Source organism: Pristis pectinata, chromosome 27 (genome assembly GCF_009764475.1).
Source record: "Pristis pectinata isolate sPriPec2 chromosome 27, sPriPec2.1.pri, whole genome shotgun sequence".
In the NCBI taxonomy this organism is placed as follows: Eukaryota; Metazoa; Chordata; class Chondrichthyes; order Rhinopristiformes; family Pristidae; genus Pristis; species Pristis pectinata.
Genome location: NC_067431.1, coordinates 14,748,391 through 14,775,514, shown reverse-complemented (window position 1 = coordinate 14,775,514; position 27,124 = coordinate 14,748,391). Strand labels below are relative to the sequence as shown.

The 27,124-nt window shown below is 39.8% G+C and overlaps 1 protein-coding gene across 1 annotated transcript in view; it reads left to right on the top strand.

Moving 5' to 3' along the window:
* LOC127583746 (protein turtle homolog B-like) overlaps window positions 1–27,124 on the top strand; it is a 553,788-nt gene that overhangs the window by 509,295 nt on the left and 17,369 nt on the right. Inside the window, 4 exon segments of the mRNA XM_052040046.1 lie at window positions 2,263–2,320; window positions 3,071–4,014; window positions 4,017–4,080; window positions 4,082–4,747. Of these exon segments, the coding sequence (XP_051896006.1) occupies window positions 2,263–2,320; window positions 3,071–4,014; window positions 4,017–4,080; window positions 4,082–4,747 (1,732 nt within the window).

Genomic DNA, 27,124 nt, shown 5'->3' with positions numbered 1-27,124 from the left:
TGGAGTTGAATACTATCAAGATGGAAGGATCATAAAACCCAAATATAAGAAGGGAGCATTCTATGAACTCCCATCAAGGGCTCAGTGCATAATATTGCAGTGGTACATCAGACTGTCTTCAGCATTGCTTTATTCTGAATCTCACCCATGATAATGACTGGTGCCACAGTTCGTTCTGCAGATGTATCAGGTTCAAAATAGAAGCAGGAGAGAATATGAAATGGCTCCTATTCCGTTGCAAGAAGTAGAAGGGTTAATTTTCACTGTGCATTATACCATGAAATGACTTCTGTTTTCATTAATGTGACTTGCCAACAATGAATGCATGAAAAATGGTCACCAATGCACATAGCAGTGGATATTCTCCAAGAAACTACATCCCAGCAAAAGTTAGAGAGAAGAGCTGGGAGTAAATTCATTGTGAGCTACATAATTTGCTTTGAGGAGTCAGAGACTGGGGTTGGAGAGTGTGTTGGGATGGTGGGGTCCGTGGTGGAGTTTACTTGATGGGCCTGAAGAAAATCTTGGCCCACATGCAGTAACATAAAGACACATATCCCACTGGATGAGGAATTTTGCACCTTCTTTAGTCTGCTGCATTTCCCAAGTCTCAGAAAACCAAACGTCCATGGATTAAAGATAAGGATCTTGTTAAGAGGATGACACATAGCCTGCTTACTATCTTGCCCAGAGCCACCCACTTCCGGAGACTGGATTGGATGCGACTGAAATTTTAACGATGTCTACCTCCCATCTGCCTCAGGGCCTCCAGTCCTTGGAGATTAATTCCAGCCCTCCCCAATCTCTTTCTAAGGGGGCTATAGGAGAGTGTGAGATACACAGGAGTTTTGTGGAGTGTTATTCTGAATGTGGTGTGAAGCACTTGGTTAACATCACACAGGTCAGTCTGCATCTTTTGAATGCTTCAGGTGTTTCAACTTGGAGAACCTGGCTTACAGAATGGAAAGCCTGCTCATTGGCAGGACTGTGAGATTCAATAAGCAAAGGTTGATGCAGTAAAGTAAAATGAAACTGTCCCTCAATTTATTTGAAACCTCGATTCCATGTAGATATTTGTTTAATATGGATGATATGTATATTCAATATAATGAGGCTGGCTTCATAACTTATGATATTTGAATTAAGTTGCTTATGGTTATTGCATTCCACTCAGTACACTGAAGGATTCTAAGGTGATTAAATATTTTGTAAGTCATACTGAAACTAGTGAATTCTGCTTACTTCTTGCCTCTGGCAAAACAATGTGTTTGATCCACCCATTACAAAATGACGTGTATTAGCAGTTATGGGCTAATTATTCCGCATTTGAAACGCCAAAATGAAATTTGAGAAGAAGTCAAAGTTTAATTCTCTGTTTGCAGATGATTTGTGCTCAGTACAGTGAGGAATGTTTGACCTGTGGAACTCTCCCACTTCAGGAGCCTAAGTCGTTCTTCCCATCAGTTATTTTGTCTTGAACCCATTTATGTTCAAAGGCATTATGTATTGTAGGAATCTCTGCTATGCTGTTAAGCATTAATAACGTACAGACAGGTTAGATTGAACATCGTGTATAATGTGCTTTACCACCAACCAGAGAGACCACTTTTGCCGGTGAGATATTTTCTTTTCTGACTCCATGCAGTCTGTCTAAATTAGAATGCCCCAGTTGATTTCAAAAAAGGGTGCTATTTTTCACCGTGGTTTATTCCCCTGAGGAATGGAATTGCCCAAACCTATTTCTCATAGAAATCCTACTGCCAGCTGACAAATCCAGTCTGAGCTGTATTTAACTGCAAAAACTAGGGAAGGCATAATAAGTGTGCAACTCACAGTGCAATTAACACTGAGCCCCACACAATGAAATTTCCAATTACTGGGGGAATGGACCAGAAAAGTATTGTGCCTAAGATAGCATTGACAGAACAATCAATGCTAGCATACCTCAACTTGTTCATTTTATAAGGACCGTTGTATATCATAGAACCCTAAATCTTATGGCACAGGAGCATCTCATCTCATCCTTATGGAAATAAAAATCTGCAGAGGTAAACAATGAACTGCCGGCTTGGCTATCACTCATTTCTACTATCATTCACTCTTGAGATCTACCCCCTTGTATTGTATCATGTGAACTTGGTTTAATATGATAACGTTGATGTGCCTAAGCTGGTAGGCACACTGTTGTGTGAAAAGTATTTCTAATATTAAATGGTTTGATTCCCTTCTAGCTAGTTAATGCGCATGATTGTTCTCCTCCAGATCCTCCTCTCTCAATAACACACTGCCGAAAGAGTGTGGAATTCCCCGTAAGTAACCAGCCCCTTTTATAATTTGTCCATGTTTGCTTGTCTGTGATAAATCAATGTGGTGATTTGATTCATTCTCTCAGAGATGATAGCCAAACTTTGGTGCAAGATCCATGTCAGACTAACACTAGACTTTGTCTTACAATCGATAAAAGAGAGCAATAAAGTGGTTTGTTCTATAATGCCTCTGATTGTGCTGATTGCAAGTGAACTGAAGTCTGGCAGCCTTAGTTGCATAGATCCTATTAAATTTTAAAGCAGAACATAAATCCATATGTAATTTACAGTTTCTCTACAGGATACTGGGACGGACTTGTTCTTAAATCTTTAATCTGCGGTAACTTGAGAATTATGTTTCCGTAAACAGAGTAGTTTGCTATGATCCATACACAGCACAAAAGTGCCATTAATTCACCACCAAATGGTTCTGGTATCTTATTGCTGTAAAAACATGCATCAGTTGGCAGTATTAATCAACTTATAAATTCCCTCATTATTACTTAAAATGCATTATATTCATAAATTTGTTGCATAACTGATAAAAGGTTCCCCAAGTGAGAGCTATGTATCTTCATGAAATGTAAACTAACTGCCACAGTTTCATAACTGATGACTCATTAAATTAGTAGCCAAAAGGACTTGTTATTAATGAATAATGGCAGCAAAAGCAATAAAATAATGCTTTACTTCACTGGACAATAACAAAATTGTAAACATGAAAGTATACAGGGTTACTGTTGCCTCTGATTTTGGTCTCTCAGATCTTCCTCAGGAAAGGTGAGTCCTGAAAGCGTCAGAACACTCCGAGCTCCATCAGACTCCTCTGAAGATGCTCAAGCCATACATGCCAAGATGATGAGTCCTGGCAGGGAAAGGGAAATGTCCCTGTACAAAAAGACAAAGCGAGCAATAACCAGCAAGAAGTACAGTGTCTCCAAGCATGAGGCTGAAGCTGATGTCACTACCCCTATCGAACTTATCAGCAGAGGCCCTGATGGACGTTTCATTATGGATCCCACAGAGATGGAGACATCATTGAAGACGAGGAGGATTGAGGGCTTTCCTTTTGCAGAAGAGACGGAAACTTACCCTGAATTCCGGCAGTCCGATGAGGAAAACAATGATACACTAACTCCTACTGCCATTATGGGCTTGCAGTCTCAGCTTTCACCTCTTTCATCCAGTCAAGAGTCATACTTACAGCCACCAGCATACAGTCCATCGTTCCAGAAAGCAGACGAAAGCATGGGAGGCTTAGATGCCAGACTACAGGCCACCGGTCAGGCCAGGCGACCTGCTAAAGGTTACTCGCAAAGCCAGTTTTATGGCTATCTCAGCAGTAGCTCAGCAGACCAGGATGGTCAGCCATTTTACATGCCAGATATCAGTCCCCTCAGTTCAGTGATGTCTTCACCTCTATTACTTACTGAAGGACCTTATGGTCATCCCACCCTCCCCGCAGATCACGGAGATCCTGAAGGACAGCATTTGGTCACTTCCAGTAGCACCCTGCCTTTGACTCACACTCCAACCACTATGCGGTCTCCTGAACCATGGAGAAGGAAGAAGTTGTCTATAAGCAGCATTGAAAGCTCTCCGGTTATGTTCTCGCACCATCAAGAAACACCTGAGAGTACACTGCCAAAGGCTGGTCTTCCAAGGGGTGGCCCCCCTTCCTCACTCCAGGTCTCAGCACCCTACCACAGTGGCTGCAACTGGAGGCACCAAAGAGTCAGACTGGCAAAGCTCCCAGCAAAAGTAAAGGATCTGCCTCTCTCTCTCAAAACACATCCACATCAACCTATGCAACAGACCAGCCACGGGCAGCTAAAGCATACCAGCCATGGTATAAGTGCACCCACATTGCCTTACACTGAATCAGCCAAACAGGCTGGTCCCAGTGGCACAAGCACATTCAGTCTGGACACCAGGTGGTACGAACCAAGACCCAGGCCCAGACCTAGCCCTAGGCAAGGCAGAAGGACTGAGGCTAGTTTACACCAGGTGGTTCTACAGCCTTCCCGGCTCTCCCCTTTGAGTCAGAGTCCTCTGAGTTCCCGTCCGCCCTCCCCAGAGATCTCGTCCCGTCCACGGCCTCGACCCAGTGTCATGCAGCCCTCCCGCGGAATCTTTCCTGCAGGTATCTCTGTGGAGATGTCTGAAATTACCCTTCAGCCTCCTGCTGTTGTTAGCTTATCCAGAAGGTCCTCTCCGTCCTCCTCACCAGCACAAAGCAGCACTGCTGAGCAGGGCAGCAGACGAGGAAGCCCCAGTTATAGACCTCATATGGCACTGACACCTTCGACAGGCAGCTACACAGGATCCCTTTCTCCTACAACAGGGCGCAGCGAGTTTTATAGTCAGATCCCTTCCCAAAGGAGGAGAGATGAAGACATTCCTCCTTTTGAACACCCACCTTCACACTTATCTACTTCAGGGTAGGTATTTGAAAAAGAACATTGAACCAGATCGGTTGGAAAGCCAGATTGATTTCTTCTGTACCAATAAGTATTATTGATTTATTGTGGAGTTCCTGTGTTCCAGGATAGATGCCTTTTTCTTTCAAGTGTGCATAAAGCTTGACAGTGCTGCGCATTCATAGAGTTGTTCCCTAACATCGAGCTGGGGAGGGAAGAGACCTCTTATAAATAGACTATTGATGTCACAACTGCATATGATTCTAAATATGGATAAGGATCTCATACAACTGTAAATCATCAGAATATAATTTATTGTCAAATTCCTGGGCAAAGGTCACCTGTAATGTATGTCAGGATTTGAAGTGTTTCGTGAAAGAAATTGTTATACAGGTAATATCATTGACAACCTGAAACAACATCTGGTGTTTACATCATTAATAGCTTAGAGTTTTCCGTCACTGGTGAAGTAATGGGGCTTGCCACTGACTTCAAAGAAACCTGGACATAAATATCTAGGAATCCCAGTGACATGAATTTCACCTATGCTGACATCAGTTGTTGTTGGACATCACCTCTGTGGGATCTGTGGCCTCTAGCGATAGTGATGTCATCATTCAACAGTCAATCACATTATCGAGACCTCATATAGCAGACTGGAAAGTGGAGAAAACATGCCCAGAAATTCAGCCTTGGAGAGTAGCCTCAAATGCATCATATCGTAGCATCAGCACATTGTACCCTGCCTCAAAATTCATTCGATTGAATCAATGTACTTGAATTTCGGAGGCAGACTGTACCACATAACCACTACTATATAGTAATTTACACAATACGGATTGGGGATGAGTTTCTCAGTAGAAACGTTCGATTAACTTTTTAACCTCCCATGCAACATTCCAAACTTTGTTTCACACTCTAGGAAGGTTAAGGTAGAAACTAAAACATTATAAACTTTTTAAAAGTTTTTTTTATCGTTTTAAATAGGTTTGCAATTTTATCTGAGGAAATGTCACCCCATAGAAAATATTTTTCTTTAGGTTGTTGAACAGCAGTTATGGCTTGGTACAGAATTAAAACTTGATTACATCTCATGCAATAAGGCATAGCATTTTAAGCATTTTTTACAATGGAAATAGTTAGGAAATACCTTCAATAGGATGAGGAGGAGCAGGGAATCACCTCAAGCTGTTTCAGGTTTTCTCCAGTGCGGTCAGATTTCTTCCATTAAGACATTCTGGGCTGATAAGATTGCCCAGATATTGTAGCATTAATTGCATGTGGGTCCCATGCAATTAAATTTTCACCAAAAGAATCGCAAGTGATAGGTCACCATTGGAATTCAGTATTTGGATTATAGTCTATGTTTTTACCTTCTCACGGATCTTAACGATCCTGGAATTACTGTTTGCCAGATTAATTTAAGAATGTCATGTATACTCCACTGACATCTACCAGTTGCCATTTTAACAGAGGTAACAATCTATTTGTTTTAAGTCAGTTGGCGTATCTAGTGCAACAGTGGGTATACAAATTTCATGTAAAGGTCTTAAGCATTTGTGCACCAAAATGCAAAGAGACATTTCTAATCTAATGATAATTTCAGCATACCTGAATCAACCATTCCAGATCAATGTACAGTATCATATGGTTTCTTGTAAGAGGCTAAATTATTCATGAATCTTTTTTTGTAAATGGAAGTGTATTTGAAGGTAATCAATGACTAAATTGTGTCCAAAAGCTAATGCAACACCTTCTCACAAAATAATTAGAAGTGAAGCAAAATTCCTCCTCATGCTACCCCAGCAACAAACACAGCTTTCCTTTTAGAGTGAAACATGACATTTGTTCTTTAATGAATCTTAAGAGAACCTTAAATGTGTAATTTTAAAAATATAGCTCCGCATTTCTTCTGTTCCCATTTCAAACACTTGAAGAGTATTCAGATCTGAACTTCCAAATTACTGAATTTCTAAAGGTGCAGTTGGAGGCTCTGGTTAGAAATCACACTGTTGCCATCCAGTCAGATGGTCCCATGTTTCACTTGGGTGCCCATCATTCATATTTATCTGGCCAGTTGGGAACACTTGTAAATTTCAGCCAAGCATTTTTATCTTAAGAAGAGGAAAGAAATGATATAATCAGAATTTCTTCACTGCCCATGGATTACTTGTTGGTTGCTTCGAAAGTACAATTCTAGTGCTCATAGACTTGTAAGAACTGAGATAGTCTAAAGAAGATCCAGAAGAGGAAAAGTGAGTGTCAAGGTAGTCAAAGCCTGCCTTTATTGACCATGTTCTAGAGTACCAACTAATCACGAGAGTTTGTAAATATATGTTTATTGGAGGAATTCATATTTGCAGCTAACATTCTAGTGATGCAATGGCTGCAGAAGACCTTGCTGCAATCACCTGAGCTAAGTAGTAGGATGATCACCTCTCAAAATCCTTCTCTAAACTACAATTTCCTGCTTTACCCTTAATCTGGACCATTAACTCAGGTCCTGCAGCTGCTTGTAAACTTTACTGCCGATTTACAATGAGCTCAACATTCCATAGAAGGTGAGATATTCATGCTTTCACTCATTTTTGTATATGTGGGTTTATGGCATAACAGAAAATGTCTGTCTGAATACATCTAGAGGAGGTAAAAGAAAACCCCTCTCAATATGGCAGATGTATTGATCAGAAGGACAGAACTAAACATGAACAGAAAACTGTCTTTTTACTCCAACTTCTACCAGAGAAGGCTGTAATGAACCTGAGTTGATTCAGACCATTTCCAAAAGCTGCTGCTGTAGTTCCATGAAAATGGTATCCATCTCCTTCAAAATGGAGCCTTTAACTAGCATAGATTCCTGATGCAACTTTCTAACCAGTGCTGTGAAAGTTGGGATAAAATGCAAGCACTGCAAATCTATAACTGTATGTGCTATGCTATCTTATATCGGCATGAATTAGTTCATGGTGACCCATTCCCAGTTCTGATATGGTTATGTATTTATATGGAGATGTATATGTGTATTTTTTTCTATTTTAAAAGTTCAGAAGTTTCTGAAACTGGAAAATGAACGTCCAAGGTATCATCTGATAGTTTAGTGATGTTGTATCGAAAGAAAGAAAGCAAAGTGCAGTTTAGCAGCAGGGCTTTTCTCATGCTGGCTTGATGTTCAAGTCTAGGTTTACAGAAATTGGATGAGTAAGGCTAATATAGCATGTGTACAAAGGAAATGAGTAGAGGATTACCTAAATGGCCAGATTAAATACTCTGTTAAATGTTTACAGTATCTAGATTTGGTGTCAAGATTTCTTCTTTTCATATCAAGTTGTGCATTTGCTGTGCAGGTTCCAATTCTAGAGCTGATTAAGGTCAATTTATAACTTCCACCCTGCTAATTATGCAATCTTATTGTTCACTTTTCCTGAAACAAATTAAAACAAAAATATCTTAAATTCATTTCTATATCACAGGATCAGTCAATAAACTTTGCCTAAGATCTGTATTGTATTTTTTTTAATTTTGAAAGCTTATCAGCTGCTCTGTTAATTAATACTACTGACATCATTTTACAATATGTATTAGAAACACAGGATTCAGTTAGTATTTTGGTTTTCTATTCTGGCTGGTCCTGTGCACAGACCATGAAGTTGTTACAAAAACCAGTATTCCTGCTGCAAAAATAGTGAATATAGATTCAATGACTTGGAATTTAGATTCCTGCCCCAGGTTTTAATCATGGGAAGGTTCAATGACCTTTAATGTATGTACATTTTCTAAATAGCTGCCCATTCACCATTAAACTTGCATATATCTTTTCATGTCATCTACGTTTAGTACAAATTTGCTCACCCTTGTTCAATTGTTCAAATTTGCTCATCCTTGTTCAGTAGCAATTGGTATAATTAAATAATCTAGTTACAGGTATGATACAAAACAATTTGAAAACTGAATATTTTTGTTGAAATGACAATAGTTTTGCTGGTGTAATCATGTTTTCATTCATCTTCATGGAACTGAGAGTTATTATCCTTTATTTGAAGAGCCAAGATTATAAAAGGAAAATCAAATTAAAGTGATAAAGGTGGTCTTGGGGATGAGGTCATGGAACGTTTTCAAGACAATTTCCTCGAACAATACATTGTAACTCCAACTGGGGAATGGATAATTTAACACCTGGCTGTGTGTAATGAAACAGGATCGATCAGTAATCTTATGGCAAAGATTTCTATAGAAGAAGAGCAATCATGATATGGTTGAATTTTTCATTCAGTCTGAGAGTAACAAATGTAAGTCTGAAACTAGAGCCTCAAACTTAAATGGAGCATGAGGAATGGGTTGAAAATTGGATTAAAAGGATTGAACACAGTACAGCAGTGGCAGACAGTTAACTAATTAACTGTCAGTTAACTAGACAGTTAACTCCTGGGGAAGGGACACCAGGTGGCCTCTCATGATACCCTGCAAAGACAGAAGAGAGTTACATGTATCACACTCTCACAGTGATACAACAGCACATGTGGCAATGGGGATGTCTAAATCTGATCAAAGCAAGGGGGATGTAATACAATAATACTCTCATGAAGTTTAGGACTTTGGACATTCATGCCATTAATCCCCAGAAGTGTTTTGGATAGTTGGTCAAGCCCTCTCTGGAAAGAGGTTATGTCCTACTTATGAAGAGTGTAATACTCACAAGGAATCATTAATAATTAACATAGCTGATGAAATGCAGATAACACAAGGAGATTCAAGACTCTGTAGATACTTCACGCATTCACTTGAGGCTAATTTCCCCTTTCAGGGTCAGGTACTAAAATTGAGAGCGTTCTCCCACTAGACTTCCTTTTTTGGCCCACCTGGAGGAGGTGGAACTTTTCATTAGAGTGGGTGGTGCAAAGAGTAGAACGTCATTCATCGGGTGGTGTAGGAGAGACTGTGTAGTTCAAAGATCGTTCTTAATGCAGAAGGAAGCCATTCACTCTATCAAGTCTATGTTAGGTCTCAGAGCAACTCCATTCTCCCATTTAATTCCTTGTAATCTATTCTCTCACACGTGCCCACTAACACCCCATGATTTTTCCACCAGTCACCTACACCAGGGGATAATTTACAGTAGTCAACTAACCTAACAATCAGCACATTTTTGGGATATGGGAGGAAACTGGAGCACCCAGGGGAAATCCACACAGTCACAGGGAGAACATGCAAAGTCTATATGTGGATTGGAGGTCAGAATCAAAGCAGGTCATTGGATTTGTGAAACAGCTTCACTACCTGCTGCCCCTGTCTATGGATGAACTTATGGTTAATGTGTTGCTATGATCTAAATGCCAAGGGTGGGATGGCTGATGTCTTTCTCTGATTCGTGTACAGCAACATTTCAGCAACGATTTTCAACTGAGCCTCGCTCCATCAGGAACTGTATGGATCCCATTTTAGCTCTTGTGTCTGGGTATAATCTACCCTAACGCTGTTTCAAACATCTTCTTTGGCCAGTTTCATGACTTTGTGCGGGAGACCCAAATGAGCATTAATGCTAAACACAGCAGCTGTTTAGTGCATCAAAAATCATGAAATCCAATTTCTAGGCAAATGACTCCACAGGAAAAGTAATTCTTCTTGGCCAGTAAAGAAATTAAGGGTTGTATTAAGTTTGATTGGGAGAAATTTGGAAACATTAGCTTCTAAAGGAAGACTGAAATAATTCTGAAGAGGCTGTAAATAAAATTTGAGAATAAACTAGCAAGAAATATGTAAAAACATATTGTCACAACTTGTACAATTGTGTTAAAAGGAAGAAAGCAGCAAAAGCAATAGCTTGTCCCATAGAACCTGAGAGAAGGAAATTAAAATGGAGGTGAGGAAATTGCAGAGACAAGAAACTTTTCTTTGTATCCATCTTCACAACGAGAGTTGCTAAAAAGCAAGTAAAAAATAATAAAATAAAGTGAAAAATACAGGAAATACTCAGCAGGACCAGCAGCATCTATGAATGTCCTTTCATCAGAACTAAGAAAAGGTAGAGATAAAAAAATGTGCACAGAAGAAGGGATGAAGAAAGAGGAAGAGGCAGAAAACACAAAAGAGAGGGGCAGCGATAGGATGGAATAGATAGGAAGACTTTGAGTGGTGGACCTGGCTGTAAGCAGCTAGCAAAGGTGGAGCAAAAAAAGTAAATAACCAAGGGGCAAAGGAGAGAAATGAACTTGAAACAACTAAATTCACTGGAGGAAATCTTCAGGTAAACTAATGTGATGAAGAGCTAACAAATCCTCTGGATCTGATGACCTGCATTTTCTGATTCTAAGAGGAGGCTGCTGAGATACTAGATGCAGAGGTCGTCATCTCCCAAGATCCCTTAGGTTCTGGATTTATCCCACCAGATTTGAAAGCTGCAAATTTAACTGTATTCAAGAAAGAAGGGAGAGGGAAGATAAAGATAAGCTGCTTAGCCAGTATCAGGTGTTAAAGAAAATACTAGTATCCATGTTTAAGAAATGAAAATTGTGCAATTAGAAAAGGATATCATGAATAAGCAGAGTTAACATGGTTTTATGAAAAGAAATTTGTGTTGAATTAATTATAACTCTTTAAGGATGTCACATGATAAAAAGAGCTGGTAAATGTATTGCCACAGCACAAAATACAAAGTCACAGGCTGAGTCAGGCTGCTCCTGTGATCACTATTTCCCTCCCTATTCTTGCCAGGAGTGGCAACTTGGTCACCAGAGCAAGCTCCTGTCCAGGGGAAGCTGAGGTCAGTACCACCAGCTCTGCTGAAAATAGCAAGCTGTGCCCTCAGAAATGCTCGGACACTGGGCTGAGCCATTGCACTCCCACCCCACAACCACACCTCCTTATAGCTTACAAACTGACAAAATAGTCGATATCTTTAAATGAATGTGAATGTCCCTTACAGTCACAAGCATTTGAAAACAAGCAAAAAAACATTAAATATTTATCATGCTACTCTAAATACAAAAATGGCACTTGTAAAAAATTTTTTAAAATGCTTAAAACATTAGAAAACATAAAGGCAATTAACAACACTCAAGTGCATTTAAACTAAAAATTAAATATATTTGTTATAATTAAAATAATGTAAATTAACTGAAGCTTGCCGGTCTCCCTCAATGCCATCCTTCTTCATTGCAGTGATTGCAGTCAATGTGCAGGTTCAGCGGGCAGATTCCCCAGCATAACTGTTGGGAAACATCAGAACACTGTCACTGTGCTGCTGGACTCTACGAGGGAGATTCTCAGGAAGTTCAGGACTTTGACAACTAGTAAGGTGCCTCAGGGATCACTGCTGGTGTCCAGCTACTTACAATCTCTTGACAACAAAGGAGATTAAGTATAATACATACAAGTTTCCCAACAGGGCAAATAAAGGTAGAGATGCAAGTTGTGAGGACACAGAGAGTCTACAAAGTGATACAGATAGGTTAAGTGAGTGGGCAAATTTGAGATTATTCACTATGGTAGGAATAAGTGAAAAGCAGTATCTTATTTAAAATGCTTGAGAATATTAGGTGACGTCATACAAGAAGCAGTGAAGTTGCCATTCAGGTGCAACAGGTGATTCAGAACACAAATGAAGTTGGCCTTTATTCCAAGGAGGTTGGTACAGAATTCTTGCAGCAACTATAGAGCATTGATGAGACCACATCTGAAATATTGTGTCTCCTTATTTAAAGAAGAGTATACATGAGGCCATGCATTGAAGATTTACTAAATTAATTCCTGGGATTTGTTGGAAGTGCTGCTTCAGAATGTAAGAACTGTCTGTAAGCAGGTGTAAAGGCTCATCTGTACTATCCACAGGTTCGCTATCCACAGGTTCGCTATCCACAGGTTCGCTATCCACAGCTTATCTTGAAGTTAAATGAGTTCAACAGTTCTCGTAGTTTTATTTCTAAGTAAGAGGGGTGATAAGTTGTGGTACAATTACATTGTCTTGCCTTTTTAGTTCTTTTTAGTATATTCATAGATGTGGACTTAGCTGTTTCTGCTGCCTTTTATTGTCCATCCATAAGTCAGAAGCAGGTGAAGGAAAAACTCCTGCAATGCCATTTGGAAGGGTTTTGAGCCAGCTATGAACACAATGCATTTCCAAGCCAGGGTTATTTGGACAAAATGTGGTGGTGTCACGATGTGCCTCCTGTCATTCCGGCTGAAAACATCATGGGTTTGCAGATGGTGTTGAAGAAGCGTTGGTAAGTTACCACTGGGCATCTTGTGGCTGGTACAAATCGCAGATGTTGAGTGCCAGTGGTAGAGGCGGTGAGTGGAGTGGAGTGCATATCAAATGGACTGGTTTCTCCTCCAAGCTGCTTGATTGGAGAGAGTTTCATCTCATACTTAATTTATTGGTGGCAAGGGTTTTGAAAATTAGGAATTGGGCCACTTGCAGTAGAATACCCAGTGTGTTGAATCTGCTCCTGTAGCCAGAATATTTAGCCAGTGGAGGATTCAGTGATGTTATTGTCATTGAAAATCAGTAGAGCTGCTTGAACTCCTGTTTTGGAGATTGCCTTTGTCATTGCCTATAACGTGTGGAGCACAAACATTAGGGCCAAGCCTAAATATTATCCAGATCTTCTTGCCTGTGGTTGTGAACTCCCTAATTGTCTTACAATTAATTTATGATTAAGAGTTACCAATGTAACCAAGCACTGTGCAATCATCAGCAAAGATCCCCAGTGTTTCCACGATGGAGAGCAGGTGATGCAGATTAATGAGCTGAGGATGATTGGTCAAGGCACTCCCAATAATTGGCCCCCAACAACCACAAACTTTTTTGAGCTAGTTATACCAGTCAGAAGAGAATTTTTTCCACATTTCCAAAATGAGTTAAATACCACTGGGGCCCCTTAATACCACACATTGTCAAATGTTACCAAAATATCAAGGGCAGTAAATTATCGCTTCAACTTTAGAATTCAGTTCTTTTGAACGTGTCTGGACCAAAGCAATAGAAACCAAGCTGACCACAGGTAAGCAGGCTGCTTTTGAGTATGATCAATAATTCAGTCCATCTCTTTATTGATGGTTGATGGTGGGTTGACAAGGCAACAATTAACTGAGTTGTATTGATCCTGCTTTCTGAACTTAAGGCAATTCTAGGCAATTTTGTACATTGTTGGAGGATGTCTATATTGTAGCTGTACTGCAGTAGCTTGGCTAAGGGCACAGTAGTTCTGGGCTACTGCAGCCAGGATGTCATTGGGTCGCATAGACTTTGCTGTATCCAGAGCTCTCAGCTGTACTTTGATGTAATTATATAGTGAATCAAATTAGTTGAAGTCCAGCATCTTTCCCTTCAGGATAAGCCCAAGATGAATCCTCCACTTGAAAACTTCTGTTAAAGCTGGTCGCAAATACTTCAACTTAAAATTCATGGGACTATCGCATTTTTTTAAATGTAAGATTAGCTTCAACTACCCAGAGGCCCAAACTATTATTTCAATAAGTTTGCATTGTCTTTGGTTTCTGATTTATGTTGCTGAGAATAAAAAAGCATCCCCTACAGTATCAGATCAATGCCTGATATTGCCTGAATGATGTAAATCAGGGGTTACTTTGTGTAGTAATTGAGAGTTTACTATGAAGAATCAAACCTTCATTTGAAGAAATACCAAAGGTTTAAAGGTTAAATACAAAGGTTTCATTCTTCAGCTAGATGTCTGAAACACATGGGAACCTATCACCAGAATAAAACCAAGTATGAGTGTGCCTGGAAGTTCATTCCTGGTCAGTGGAGCTAAATGCACTTTATAGTTACAGCATTGTGTTCTTAGTTTGACTCTGAAATTTAATTCCTTTGAAGTCAGTAGAACTGAGTTCAGAGGCAGAGGGGAATACATTATCCTCACTACAAAGTAAGCCTAATGCTAGGCTAGTTTTTATTTGCCTGGTTATGGATTATATATTCTTTCACTCTGGAACATTGGCATCGTAACATTGTTAGATTTGTATTCTTTGGAGTTTAAAAGAATGAGGGGTGATCTTGAAACATACAGCATCCTAAGGGGACTTGACAAGGTGGATTTGGAGATGTTTGCACCAGTGGGAGATTCCTGAACTAGCTACAAGGGGTGGTTATTTAAAACTGGGGTACACAGGAATTTCTTCTCACAGAGGGTGATGAACCTCTGGAGAGTGGAAGAGGCTAGATCACTAGCAGTAGTTAAAGAGGAGATAGATAGATTTTTGAACAAGGGGGGATTGAGGGACATGTGGAACTGGCATAGAAGAGCAGTTGAGGGATGGGGCGGATTAGCCATGATCACACTGAATGGTGGGGCAGAAGAGAGACTAAGTGGCCGACTCCAGCTCCTATTTTCTTATGTTCTTGTATCACATCCCAAAAGCAAAGACTCAGGAACCCCCTCCCTTCGTCTACTGAAACTTAGGTGAAACTATATAGCCTACCAATATAAACCTTAATTTTCAAATTCCATTTTTCCAGGGTTTCTTAGACCATTGGCTTGGAGGGTTAAATGTGTGGGAAGATTACTGTCCCTATAAAACTGATTGAATTTTCCACCTGAGCCAGAACCTGAGTGACTATGAGCGGTCTGAAATATAGCAGACCTTCCTGATTAAGCCATCACATTACAAAATCCAGAAGACCCTTGGTTACAGTGTCCCATCACAGAAATGTAATTTTGAAAGCATCCCCCACCATTCAGAAACCCAGATGAACTTCCTCGGCAAGCTTATTTCTTAATCAAATATTTGAGTTTCTTAATCAAGCATTTGAGTCTTGTCTTGGTATAAATCTGGGGAATCTCTGCATTTTTAGTCTTGAGATTCCTCCTTTTTATTTGTCACCTGAAACAAGTTTATTAAAAGCTGGGTATTATTTGAAGCCGGGCCTGTATATCAGTTTTGCACTTGCTAATCAACAATGAACTCAGTCTTTTTGGTGGAAATGTGGAAATATTGGCAGGGTGATCTTTGCCAAATAGGGTGCATATTCTGCTTCCTTATCATAGCACTGACATATGCTGTGCACTAGGATTTACTATTCTGGATTTTAAATACTGATAATGATCTTCCAGATCAAATGGTGCCAAAATCCATGACCACTTGTTTTTGTATATACTCTTCTACAGTTCTTATCTGTAAAATCATCTGCCTTTACCATGAAAGATCAGACATTGCCACTTTTTTTGCATTTGACTGGACATCAAATTTTTAGACTCCTTGATAAAGAACTGAGGAGAATGCTGTCCCTACATTGCATTGAATTTAAGCTGTATGTGTAGTGGGTTTAACAGTATTCACACAGCACCTGCAGTTGGCAAGTTATCAGCAAGATGGGGCTTACTGTTTGGAGACTTGATCGAGTGCTGTGTATAGTTCAGTCGTTATGTCTCTTTTCTGTTAGTATTTGCTATTTTCTCAATCCCTACATTACATATTTATGAAAGTGTGATCCTTCATGAATCAGTATGCAAGAAAAAATATAATGCACAGTGACAATCACATAATTCTTCTTAATTTTGAAGTGTGGCTAAAATAAAGAATTAAGTAATTGCTCTCATCAACAAAAGAGCTGCAGATTCAATTTTGAATTAGTTGGCGATGTATTTATTAAGGTGTCAGAGAGGAAACAAAATTCACTTATGTCATATCAATCACTCATAACAAACCAATTGGATACACCACATGTGCAGTCGGAAAGCCAGAACGTTTAGCAAGTCTTTGAGGTTCCCTGCAGAGAGCTGGGAGATTTTTAATTTTTTACTTTATTTTGAGTGTGATAATTGGCTTTCACTTGGTAATACCAAGTCTCTTAGGCACAGTATCCAATATACAATGGTAAGCCACAGAAATAGCAAAGATATTCGCCTTGTGGACATTTCTTTTTCTTAAGTAGACAGATTGATAGTTGCCTTGTACTCTTAATATACTGGCATAAATATTGCAATAACTGGTGTCAGATTAACTTGCTCTAAACATTTATATAGTCACTTAGTATTTATCTTTGGCTATATGTTTTAGAAACAGCTGTTGTTCCGTCTCAAAGGATGTTACACCAGTTGTGTTGATTCTTTACGTTTGGGTATGATATTTAGACTTATTTTCCATCTGCTGCTTACATAATTGTTTCTGTACCAGCCTTTGCCATTAAGTGTATGCAACGATTCAGATGTAAAATATCAGGAGAATAATCTTCAATATGGAAATTTAAGCCTCAGCATCTAAGGAAAAAGGGCTCGGATAGAAGCCCTGATATGCCCACCAATCTTAAGTCCATACTACAAGATCTTTAGCTCTGAGTGGCATGTTATTCAGAATTGTTGGAATAACTGCAATTCAGCCCTGGCCTGAATTCAAATTCAAGGGGAACAGTAACCCCAGAAATAGAAAGATTGTCTTCCATTCCTTGTGTGTTAATAGCAACAAATGCTGTAAATTTTAGTGATCTTGAACACAAAGGACATAATTCCCCTTAACATTTTTTATTGCCACTGAAGAATGTGAACCTCATGCTGGTTGTCATCAGGGTTGGAAGCAAAACTATGAAGTAACAGCATTTTTGGACCAGTGTGGGAGGCAGTGTAATAATTGTGTGTCAACTTGACACAGCATTGTTTCTTTGACTCCTCATAAGTGCAAAGAAAATTACTTCCCATTTCATTGATGAACACAGTGGGAAATATATTGAACCTCTGCAAGTGTTAATTAATTAAGGATTCTAGCTAATGAAGAATGAATTGGAACCATAAAGGAAATTAACATGATTTTTCTAATGAAAGACCATTGAAATGGAAATGAACGATGTATTGGATAGAGCTCCGGAGGAACTACAAAAGGAAGCTGTACCTTTTACATTTGTGACTCCATGCACTGATATACTCTTCTCTTCTTCATTTAAGGAGGGAATGTCAGGAAAAATACTTTGATTTAGTATTGCTTATTTCAATTAGTCCTTTTCTACAATTTGAACTCCTGGAATCATGGCTCAGTTCTCATCCCATCATTCAGGGTGTGATAACGCGAGCTGGAAGAGTGATGATAATCAGTTTTGAAATGTTGTAACCCAAGGCTGCCTGAAGTTCTCAGTCACCGCATATGTGTTCCTCTTTTCCCTTTTCTCAATGAACTCTGTCCTGAGTGAGCTGCAGGTAAAGCTATCATGTCTCGTCATTGTGCGTGAGAACTCTGCAATAGTAAAAATTACAGTGTCTTTTCGTTTGTTCAGGTTCCTGTTTCATTTTCATTGATGTCAGATGCTGTGTATGTGGAACCCACTGACATTATTGAGCATTCTTCTTGTGTACCTGAATGTCGTCATTCGTTTAATGAATTTTCTTCAAATTAAATGGATCATTCAGAGTCTTAACTGCTTTGTTTTTGATTAATCTCAGCTATCACGGCAGTGTTGTTGTGACCAGGTCCTCAACACCTCAATAGGTAAGGGTTGAATCCATGTCTGAAAGGGGGGCAGCAGGTGGGGCTTTTAATCTCATTTTTCCTTTAAAGGGGAATACAATACTTGGAACCTTCATTCCCCTCCATCATTCCCTTCATACTCAGTGTTGTTACTTTTATGTTTCCTGTGTTATTTCCTGTTTATTCCCAACTGTGGAACTTTCTCTCTCTCTCTCGCTCTCGCTCTCTCTCGCTCTCTCTCGCTCTCTCTCGCTCTCTCTCGCTCTCTCTCGCTCTCTCCTCAATTTCTGATTAGAAGGGCAAGGAACGAGGTCTGAATTTTGTCACAACCTTAGTTGCTGTGGGCTCTTCCTGCTTCAGGTGGGTTGCAAACTGGTCAGAGTTTTCTTTCTTTTATTTTGTCTTTTTTAGCCACCCCACCCGCCCTTGTGAACAGTCAGAAATATTCCTTCCTAAGCGCAATGAAAACAAACAAAAAACCACAATGAGGATGCTTATTTCCTGAATGGTCAGTGTTCAGGGCAACCATGAGGGAAAACCAGCATTACGGCCGACTGAATGACACTACATTGTCGATTTGTTTCAAACGTAACAGGAGAATGAGATGAATTGCTCAGTTCGTTCAAGGAGTCAGCTCAGACCCGTTGGACGGAATGCCCTTGTTTTTTCCTGTATGATTCCGTCAAGTGCAGTGGACTTACGACAAGATTCTGTGCTGATACTGCAACAGAGCAGTGGCACAGCTGGTAGAGCTGCTGCTTCACAGCTCCAGTGGCCCAGGTTCAATTCTGACCTCCAGTGCAATGTGTGGAGTCTGCACATTCTCCCGGTGACTGCATGGGTTTTTCCCAGGTGCTCGAATTTCCTCCCAGACCCCAAAACTGTGTGGGTTGATAAATAACTTGGCCACTGTAAATTGCCCTTGATGTGCAGATGAGTGGTAGAATCTGGAGGATGTTGATGGAGATGAGGGAAGAATAAAATGGGATTAATGTACGGTTAGTGTAAACTGGAGCTTGATGGTCACCTTGGACGTGGTGGGCCAAAGGACCTGTTTCCTCTAAATCTAATTATGAACAATATTTGGAAAAAAATAGCAATGTCTTATAAAAGCACAGTGCAAAAGCTCCTAGTTACCAAGTGGTAATATTTCCCCAAATACAAACATGTATTTGTTTTAAAATCATTTTTCTCTCAACATTACACTATGTAGTCTGCAGTTTCACATTCAAATAAGGTAGTTGTTTGAGGTTCAAAGTGATATTTTCAGTGAATATGTCATTAAGAAAGCAAAAATTCCTAAAAGAAAAACTCAAATCTACCTGAATTGTGGAACATAATGCAACATTTTGTAATGCAGTATTTACACAATTCAGTCTTCTGTTCCTGAAGACATGCAGGGCTGCAGTAATTCCTCAAAGCTGTTACAATCTGCCACTGTTTTGCCCAATTTAGTACCAGGCAAATGGTTCAAAAACTCCTTGCTGCGTTTTGCTTTCTGATTTCAAGTATTTCAGGTATTAATAATAGTCATCAACATCTTTACCTCGATTTAAATTGCTGCTTGGAAATACCTCCGTTTCTCATGACATAGCTCACTTTCAATCCACTTGGACTGTCGTCTTTTCTGTTATTCCAATACAGAAAAAATTGACTCAAGAAACAAAACTCTTCTGTTATTTAAAGTTCAAGTATTCCCCTTTAAAGTCACATCTGCTAAAGCAATGCATGCTTTCGCTAGTTAAACATCGTTGCATTTGTCTTCTGAGTGACGCAATGTGATTGTTCCTAAGCATTTTCCCTAATCCTGCCATTCCTCCCCCCTGTCAGCATGGTGAAGCCCATTATAGATGAATATTTAAGTTGTTAGACACATACAAGTGATGCTCTGTTGCACAGCAGTGTAATCATTTACTAACCACCATTAATTTCATATTGCAGCAAATTTAGGGAGTGTCAAAGAAATTCAGTGGAATTATTTTGAACTGATGAGATGATATTGTATAAACTAAATAAAAAAATCATAAGTTTTCTGTGATTGTTGGTTCAATGAAAGTTGGAAGGATTTTCCTTTCTGTGTCAGGTAATCTAGGGAAGAGGCATAGATTTTACATAAGCAAAGAATTACTCCTGAAAGTATCCTCAGGCCCAATTGGTAATTCAGGCTGCACCACAGTTTATTATTGCCCTATTCCACTTGAGGTGAGAGCTATTTTTCAGTACTGCCAAAAGGCTACAATCTTGTGAAAGCAGACCAACCCATCCTTCAAGTTAAATAACAAATCACCCATATTATGCAATGAAATCAAAGAAGAGGGAGTGGACATTGTCATTTCACCTCTGAAATAGGCTTTGAATCAAAGCCAAACTGATGAATGATCGCTACTCCAGTAGTTATGACAGGAGTCAGAATAATGACAGAAACCTTTTTGAAGTTTGCCTCCTACAATGAAACTGGCTTGTTACTAGCACGGATTTTTTTTTAATTGCATGTGTAGCAGTTGATAATTGCATGCTTTGTCTTTATATTTCATTTCTTCAGTCGTACATCTTTACTGCAGGCACTATAGATGTACTATGCATCTGAAAGTTTTGTAAAGAAGAATGAACTGTACAAGTAAATGTACATGCACCATTCTCTCCTTTGCCAGCTAACACATGAATGAGTGCTATTGGTTGGAATCCAGCCAAATATCCTTTCAATTTATAACCTATACCAGCAGATCTAACTTCTGTGTTTTGTCAACACTTTCCCCTTCCTTGTTGGAAATTAATGAGTGAACTGTAAGCATGGTGTTTGATCACAAGCTCAGTAGTAAAAAGTGATGCATAAACAGTTAAATTTTCTTGATATTTTCAAAAGCTTTAAAATAACAAAAGTGTGGTTCATATTGCAGATCATTGGCTAGTAAATCTGATGCTATGAGATTGATAGGTCATTTTTCTACTCCTGTTCCCTTTCTCCTGTCTTTGGCACGTGTTACCTGTTGTTGGTGTATGGTTCAACAGGTAGTAGCTGCTATTTAGTGTATTGGCAGAGTGACTTATCTTCACATATAAGTTGAGCAGTGAATGTCAGCAGTCTTCCGAACTATAGAGCATCACAACTAAATCTGTTTAGGTATCCACATATGGGAGTCAATATTGGCCATCTTTGCCTTGTATTAATGGAGCTGAAGAAGCCTCAAAATAGCTGGTAGACTTACCATCCCACTGAGATCCAACCTTTGAAAATGGACAAGAAACCTCCTGGATATAGTGAAGAACAACAGTGAATGGAAAAATTAATGAAACTGAATCCTGGTAAACTCCCAGAATCTGATGGCCTGCATCCCAAGGTCTTGAAAGATGTGACGATGGAAGCAGTGACTACCATCTTCCAAAATTCCACAGATTCTGGAACTGTTCCCACAGATCAGAAGATAGCAAATGTAACCCCACAATCAAAGAAAGGAGAGAGAGAAAGAGAGAGTTAATAGGGAACCACTGACTGCTGAGCCTTGCATCATTTGTAGGGAGCCTGTTAGAATATAATAGTCTTCTGGACCGGAGAGCATCACAACTAAATCTGTTTAGGTTCCACAGATTGGAGTCAATATTGGCCATCTTTACCTTGTATTAATGGAGTAGGAACAGCCTCAAAATAGCATTGGCAGACTTACCATCCCATTAACCTGTGATAATGAGGCCTTCTAAAGGTTCAAATATACCACATCCACAGGATCTCGCTTATCCTATCAGATTTCAGTCTCATTAATATTGCCAATACCATTTTTTGTTACAAATGCTAATTTCCTTCAGTTCCTCCTTCATCTAGCCTGTTGTCCTTCACTATTTCCAGGAGGTTTCTTGTATCTTTGGAGGGAATGCAGCCTTGGCTGTCTTTTCCCTTGTTCATTGAAGCCTTGCACTTTAGAGGGACTTGGGTTTCTATGTACATGTATCACTAAATATTAACAGGCAGATATAGCAAGCAACTAGGAATGCAAATGTTGGCCTTTGATGCAAGAGGATTTGAGCACAAGAATAAAATGTTTTACTGCAATTATATCAGGCCCTTTGATTCTGCACCTGGAATATCGTTTACACATCTGGTCTTATTACCTGAGAAAGGATATATTTGCAAAATAAGAGGCACAACAAAGGGTTCACAAGGCTGATTTTTGGGATGGTGGGGTTTATCCCATGGGGAGAGTAGGCAGCCCGGACCTGAACTCTCTAGAGTTTAGAAGAATAGGAGCTGATCCTATTGGAATGTACAAATTTCTTATAGACTTGGTAAGATAGTTGCAGGGATAGTGTTTCCCTTGACTGTGGTGTTCAGTAACAAGGGTCAGAATCTCAAAGTAAGGGGTTGGGGAATCAGGACTGAGATGAGGAGGAATTTCTTTATGCAGAATGTAGTTAGTCCTTGCAATTATCTACCCAAGTGGGCAGTGGAAGCTCAGTCACTGACTGTATTCAAGACACTGGTAGATTTTGGCATGTTAAGGAAATCAAAGGATCTATGATGAGTGCAGGAAAGTGCCACTGAGATAAAAGAATAGCTGTGATCTAATTGAATGATGGAACAGGCACAAGAGGACCAGTGGCTATTCCTGCATCTATTTACATGTTGGCCATTTGACAAATTCAAGTACAGTCTACCTCTGAGAGATGTCTTTAAATGGCATCAGACTTGCTTGGTTGTCCCTCACTGGGCAGGTTGCCACTAGAATTTAGTCATATCGACAAGGCATCCCTTTTACTTCCTAGATGTGCCCATATGATTGATCACATCCTGGCTGCACATTTCCAAATCTGGGCTTGAAGACAAAGCTTCAATAAAAGCCCTACCCCACATACTGCCATATATCAGTGCCCCATTAATTACTATATTTAACACAATAAAAGGTCACCTTCCCTGTGATTTACCATGAACAGTGCCCTAGATGATGTGATGTTGTATTCCACAGCCATTTTATCATAAATGCAAATTTCTGTGCTGAACAAGAGGAAATATATTTTTAAAAAATCAGCTTTGATTGAACCATATATCTGCTACCCTTTATTGAGGATATTATACCCTTTATTTGTTTGTGGGCCTGCCACTGGGACACACAGCAGGCAATGCCCAGAGCATCTTGGAAGAGTTACAGACAATATAAGTGGCCAGTCACTTAAAAATGAGGTGCATAGAAATTTCTTCTCTCAGAGGGTAGAGAATCTCTGGAATTCTCTGTCCCTGAGGATGGTGAAGCCCAGACATTAGAAATTCTTATGGTCGAGTTAGATAAATATTTGAAAGAGGAATTGAGGGCTATAGAGAACTAGAACAGAAGGGGAGTTGAGGGCAGCATAGATCAGACATGATCATATTGAATGGCAGGGCAGGCTTGAGGTGCCTGGTGGCCTACTCCTCCTATTTTCTTATGCTACTGATCAGACCTTGCACAAGGAACTCAGCTAAGTTTGCAACTAGGCTCAGGTAACAGCACTGGGGTCATAAGAGGATAGAGGGAATTGGAATTGGTTTATTGTTGTCACTTGTACCGAGGTACAGTGAAAAACTTGTCTTGCATTCTGTTTATACAGATCAATTTATTACACCATGCATTGAGGTAGTACAAGGTAAAACAATAACAGAATACAGAATAAATTGTTTAGTTACCGAGAAAGTGTGGTGCAGGTAGACAATAAGGTGCAAGGGATAGTGGGAGAGTGTGGAAAGGAAGGTTCAGTTTTCAGTTGGTTGGTGGAGGGGTTGGCAGTCGAATTGGGATGAGAGTTGCCGACCAGAAATCTTGAAGTGGAGGGGTGGGGTTTGGCAGTCCAGTCAGTCACCTCAGTTGCTGGCAGAGGCTCAATGCAATCTACATGGATCAGTAGTCAGGTAGAACAGATGGGAGATCAATACTCAGGAGGGGGCATTGTTGTTCTGATCAGTGATCAATGTGTTAAAGGGAGGGTCTATAGTTGTAGCTTGTGGATCAGTAGAGGGAGGTCAGATGAGGATTGCAAGATTGGATGGGATTGGGTGTTGTTCTTGGGAGAACTGGATATTGATGTCCCCAAGGAGAAGCTTTACTTCCCAAAGCTGGTCTAAAATCTACTTGGGCATATTCCCTGTTTAAAATATGCTGAAAGAGATGAACATTGTGGGCTTCTGTATGGGCAGCCCACCAACTACACACTCTACTCATGTACCAATGAAAATTTTGGAAGTAATGCCCAGGAATGTCATTGGATGCCACTGTACCTGTTTAAACTCCTCTAATGCAATGAGCCTTCAGGTGCCCAAAGGATCTGGAGAGAAAATTGTGGACTTAACAATCTATATAGGTCCCTGGTCAGACCCCACTTGGAGTATTGTGCTCAGTTCTGGTCGCCTCACTACAGGAAAGATGTGGAAGCCATAGAGAGGGTGCAGAGGAGATTTACAAGGATGCTGCCTGGAATGCGGAGCATGTCTTATGAAAGCAGGTTGAGGGAACTCGGCCTTTTCTCCTTGGAGAGACGGAGGATGAGGGGGGACCTGATTGAGGTGTATAAGATGATGAGAGGTATTGATAGGGTAGGTAGTCAGAGGCTTTTCCCCAGGGCTGAATTGGTGGCCACAGGAGGACATAGGTTTAAGGTGCTGGGGAGTAGATATGGAGGAGATGTCAGGGGTAAGTTTTTTACTCGGAAAGTGGTGAATGCGTGGAATGGGCTGCCGGAAATGGTGGTGGAGGCTGATATGATAGGGTCTTTCAAGAGACTGTTAGATAGGTATATGGAGCTGAGTAAAATAGAGGGCTATGGGTAAGTCTAGTAACTTCTAGGGTAGGGACATGTTCGGCACAGCTTTGTGGGCCGAAGGACCTGAATTGTGCTGTAATTGTTCTATGTTCTAAAAGTAGTGGTCTGCATTGTGGTCCATGATTTTCCATTGTGTTGTGTTTTTCATGAAAATTGAACTGTGTGGCGTGCAGAAACAATGCAATCCATAGACAGTGCTAGGGGAAATTATTCATACCAAATTAAATGATAAGAAATTCATCAGTCTGTGTATAAAAATAATGTAAGAAAATGTCTAGCATGTGAAAGGTGCAAGAAAGTGAAATATCTTAGACAATTGTAATCATTCTCACTATAAGTTTAAAATTTCCCTTATTTTGATTTCTCATCCCCATTTTAAAGCTTTCTTTGCTGTTCCCCAATGAGAAGTTGGAAGAGGATCTCCTGTATAATAGGCTGGAAGGAATGATAAAGTGTTTTATTTTCCATGGATGTTATCTGCCACATTGATGTACAGTCTCATCTGAACATAGGCTAGTGTGCAATAAAGTTGGTTTGTACTCACCCAGTTTAGCATCCACAGGTTTGAGCTGGAGTTAACTTGTACAGAGTCGGCTGTACTTCATTGAGAAGTCAGGGAGATAGCACGCAGTTTACCATTTTCCTTGACAGATTTGTGCTGGAGGATTGAAAGAGCAGGTTGTGGAAGTACCATTAATATAGAAAAGCAGGTGCTATCTGGAGGCTTGTCTCTCATAACAGAGTAGAAGCAACTCTACAATGCCTCTGGATGGTGAAGCATGACTCTCAGTTCAGTTGCTGAATGATTACTTGCTCTCAGCACTGTCTTCTCTCACCTTGAAAAGCACACTCAAAGTTAAGAGTACATCCTCCTTTTGGCAATCCTATTGCTAATCATACAGAAGTTAAAAGTTTAATTTACTATGTTGTAGGAATACGAATAACTCTTTGAAATGGTAAGGAGATTTGTCAAACCACCAAAAGCTCCATTCAGAGCTTCAGATAAACAACGAAGAGGGCAGGGGCATGTACTGGAAATGACATTGACCACTTTCATAGGGACATGTTAAACACATGCATTCGTCCTTAAAACGCTCAGTCCAGATTGTGGGGCCATATACCCTTTCTCTCCCCACCCCTTTCCCCTGTTTAAGCCACTGGAAATGGGGAACTCTGACTCAAGCTTCTAACTTTCAAAATCACTTTTTCTAGGTTTGTATAGTTAGTTGGTGGTTAATTCTTAAACTTCATGATTGCCTTCTGAGTGAAAGTAAAAGAACCAACATTAACCAGGTTTCTTCCACAGACTGAAGTTTTCAAGGCAACACTTGGCCCAGAATGTGGGCTAAGCATTGAGAGGCATTCATAGTACATTTTGGATAAATTATCCATCAGGTTTCCATACTGGATTTGATGACGTGAAAATAGTATACTCAAAAGGAAACAGTTGTGGCATAAATTGAACGGATTAAGCTTCCATTGAATACTCAATGTAGCCTGTAACTAAATCTAGTTATGATTCTGATGCTGATGAGGTTCTACTTGAATTAATGAATAAACAAATGCCTCATCTAAAAAACATAAATGCCGTTTTGTGTGTAGAGGAAAAAGGAGTGAGGAAATCAACTATTGTTGTTATTTGTATCGCATTTTAATTGGTGGTGCTTGGAAGAATCCATGAAAGCCTCAATTAATCCCATACAAGAGCTGCATAGTCCATTGCCTTAATCTAACCTTTTATCACAGATGGTGCTACTACATGAAGAAATTGTTTGAGATCCCCTAAATCCTCTAGCCATAAATATACAACATAAAATAGTAATCAAAATCAGTGGAATTATTCATGTGGCTTTATGCTTGCATATTCATATTAATACTTCTCACAGTTTTAGAGAAGAACTATTCACCTCATTACTCTTAATCGCATTCAGTCCTGTGGGGCAAGAAGAACAACTGACTACCTATGCCAGCAGATAAATCCAATTAAACACAATCCTTAAATGATAAATCACATATATTTTTCAAGACATAATTCTCTCATATTGAAGTATCTCTGTTCCCCTTAGTTACAGACTGCATTTCTCCTTCATTGCCTTCACCCTGGTGAACAAAAAAAAGATATGATCTCTAAAGGATTCATTAACATCGCGACAGGACTACTCGCAAAATGGATACGATAATTTTCAACTTAAAATAATGGTCTTAAATGAG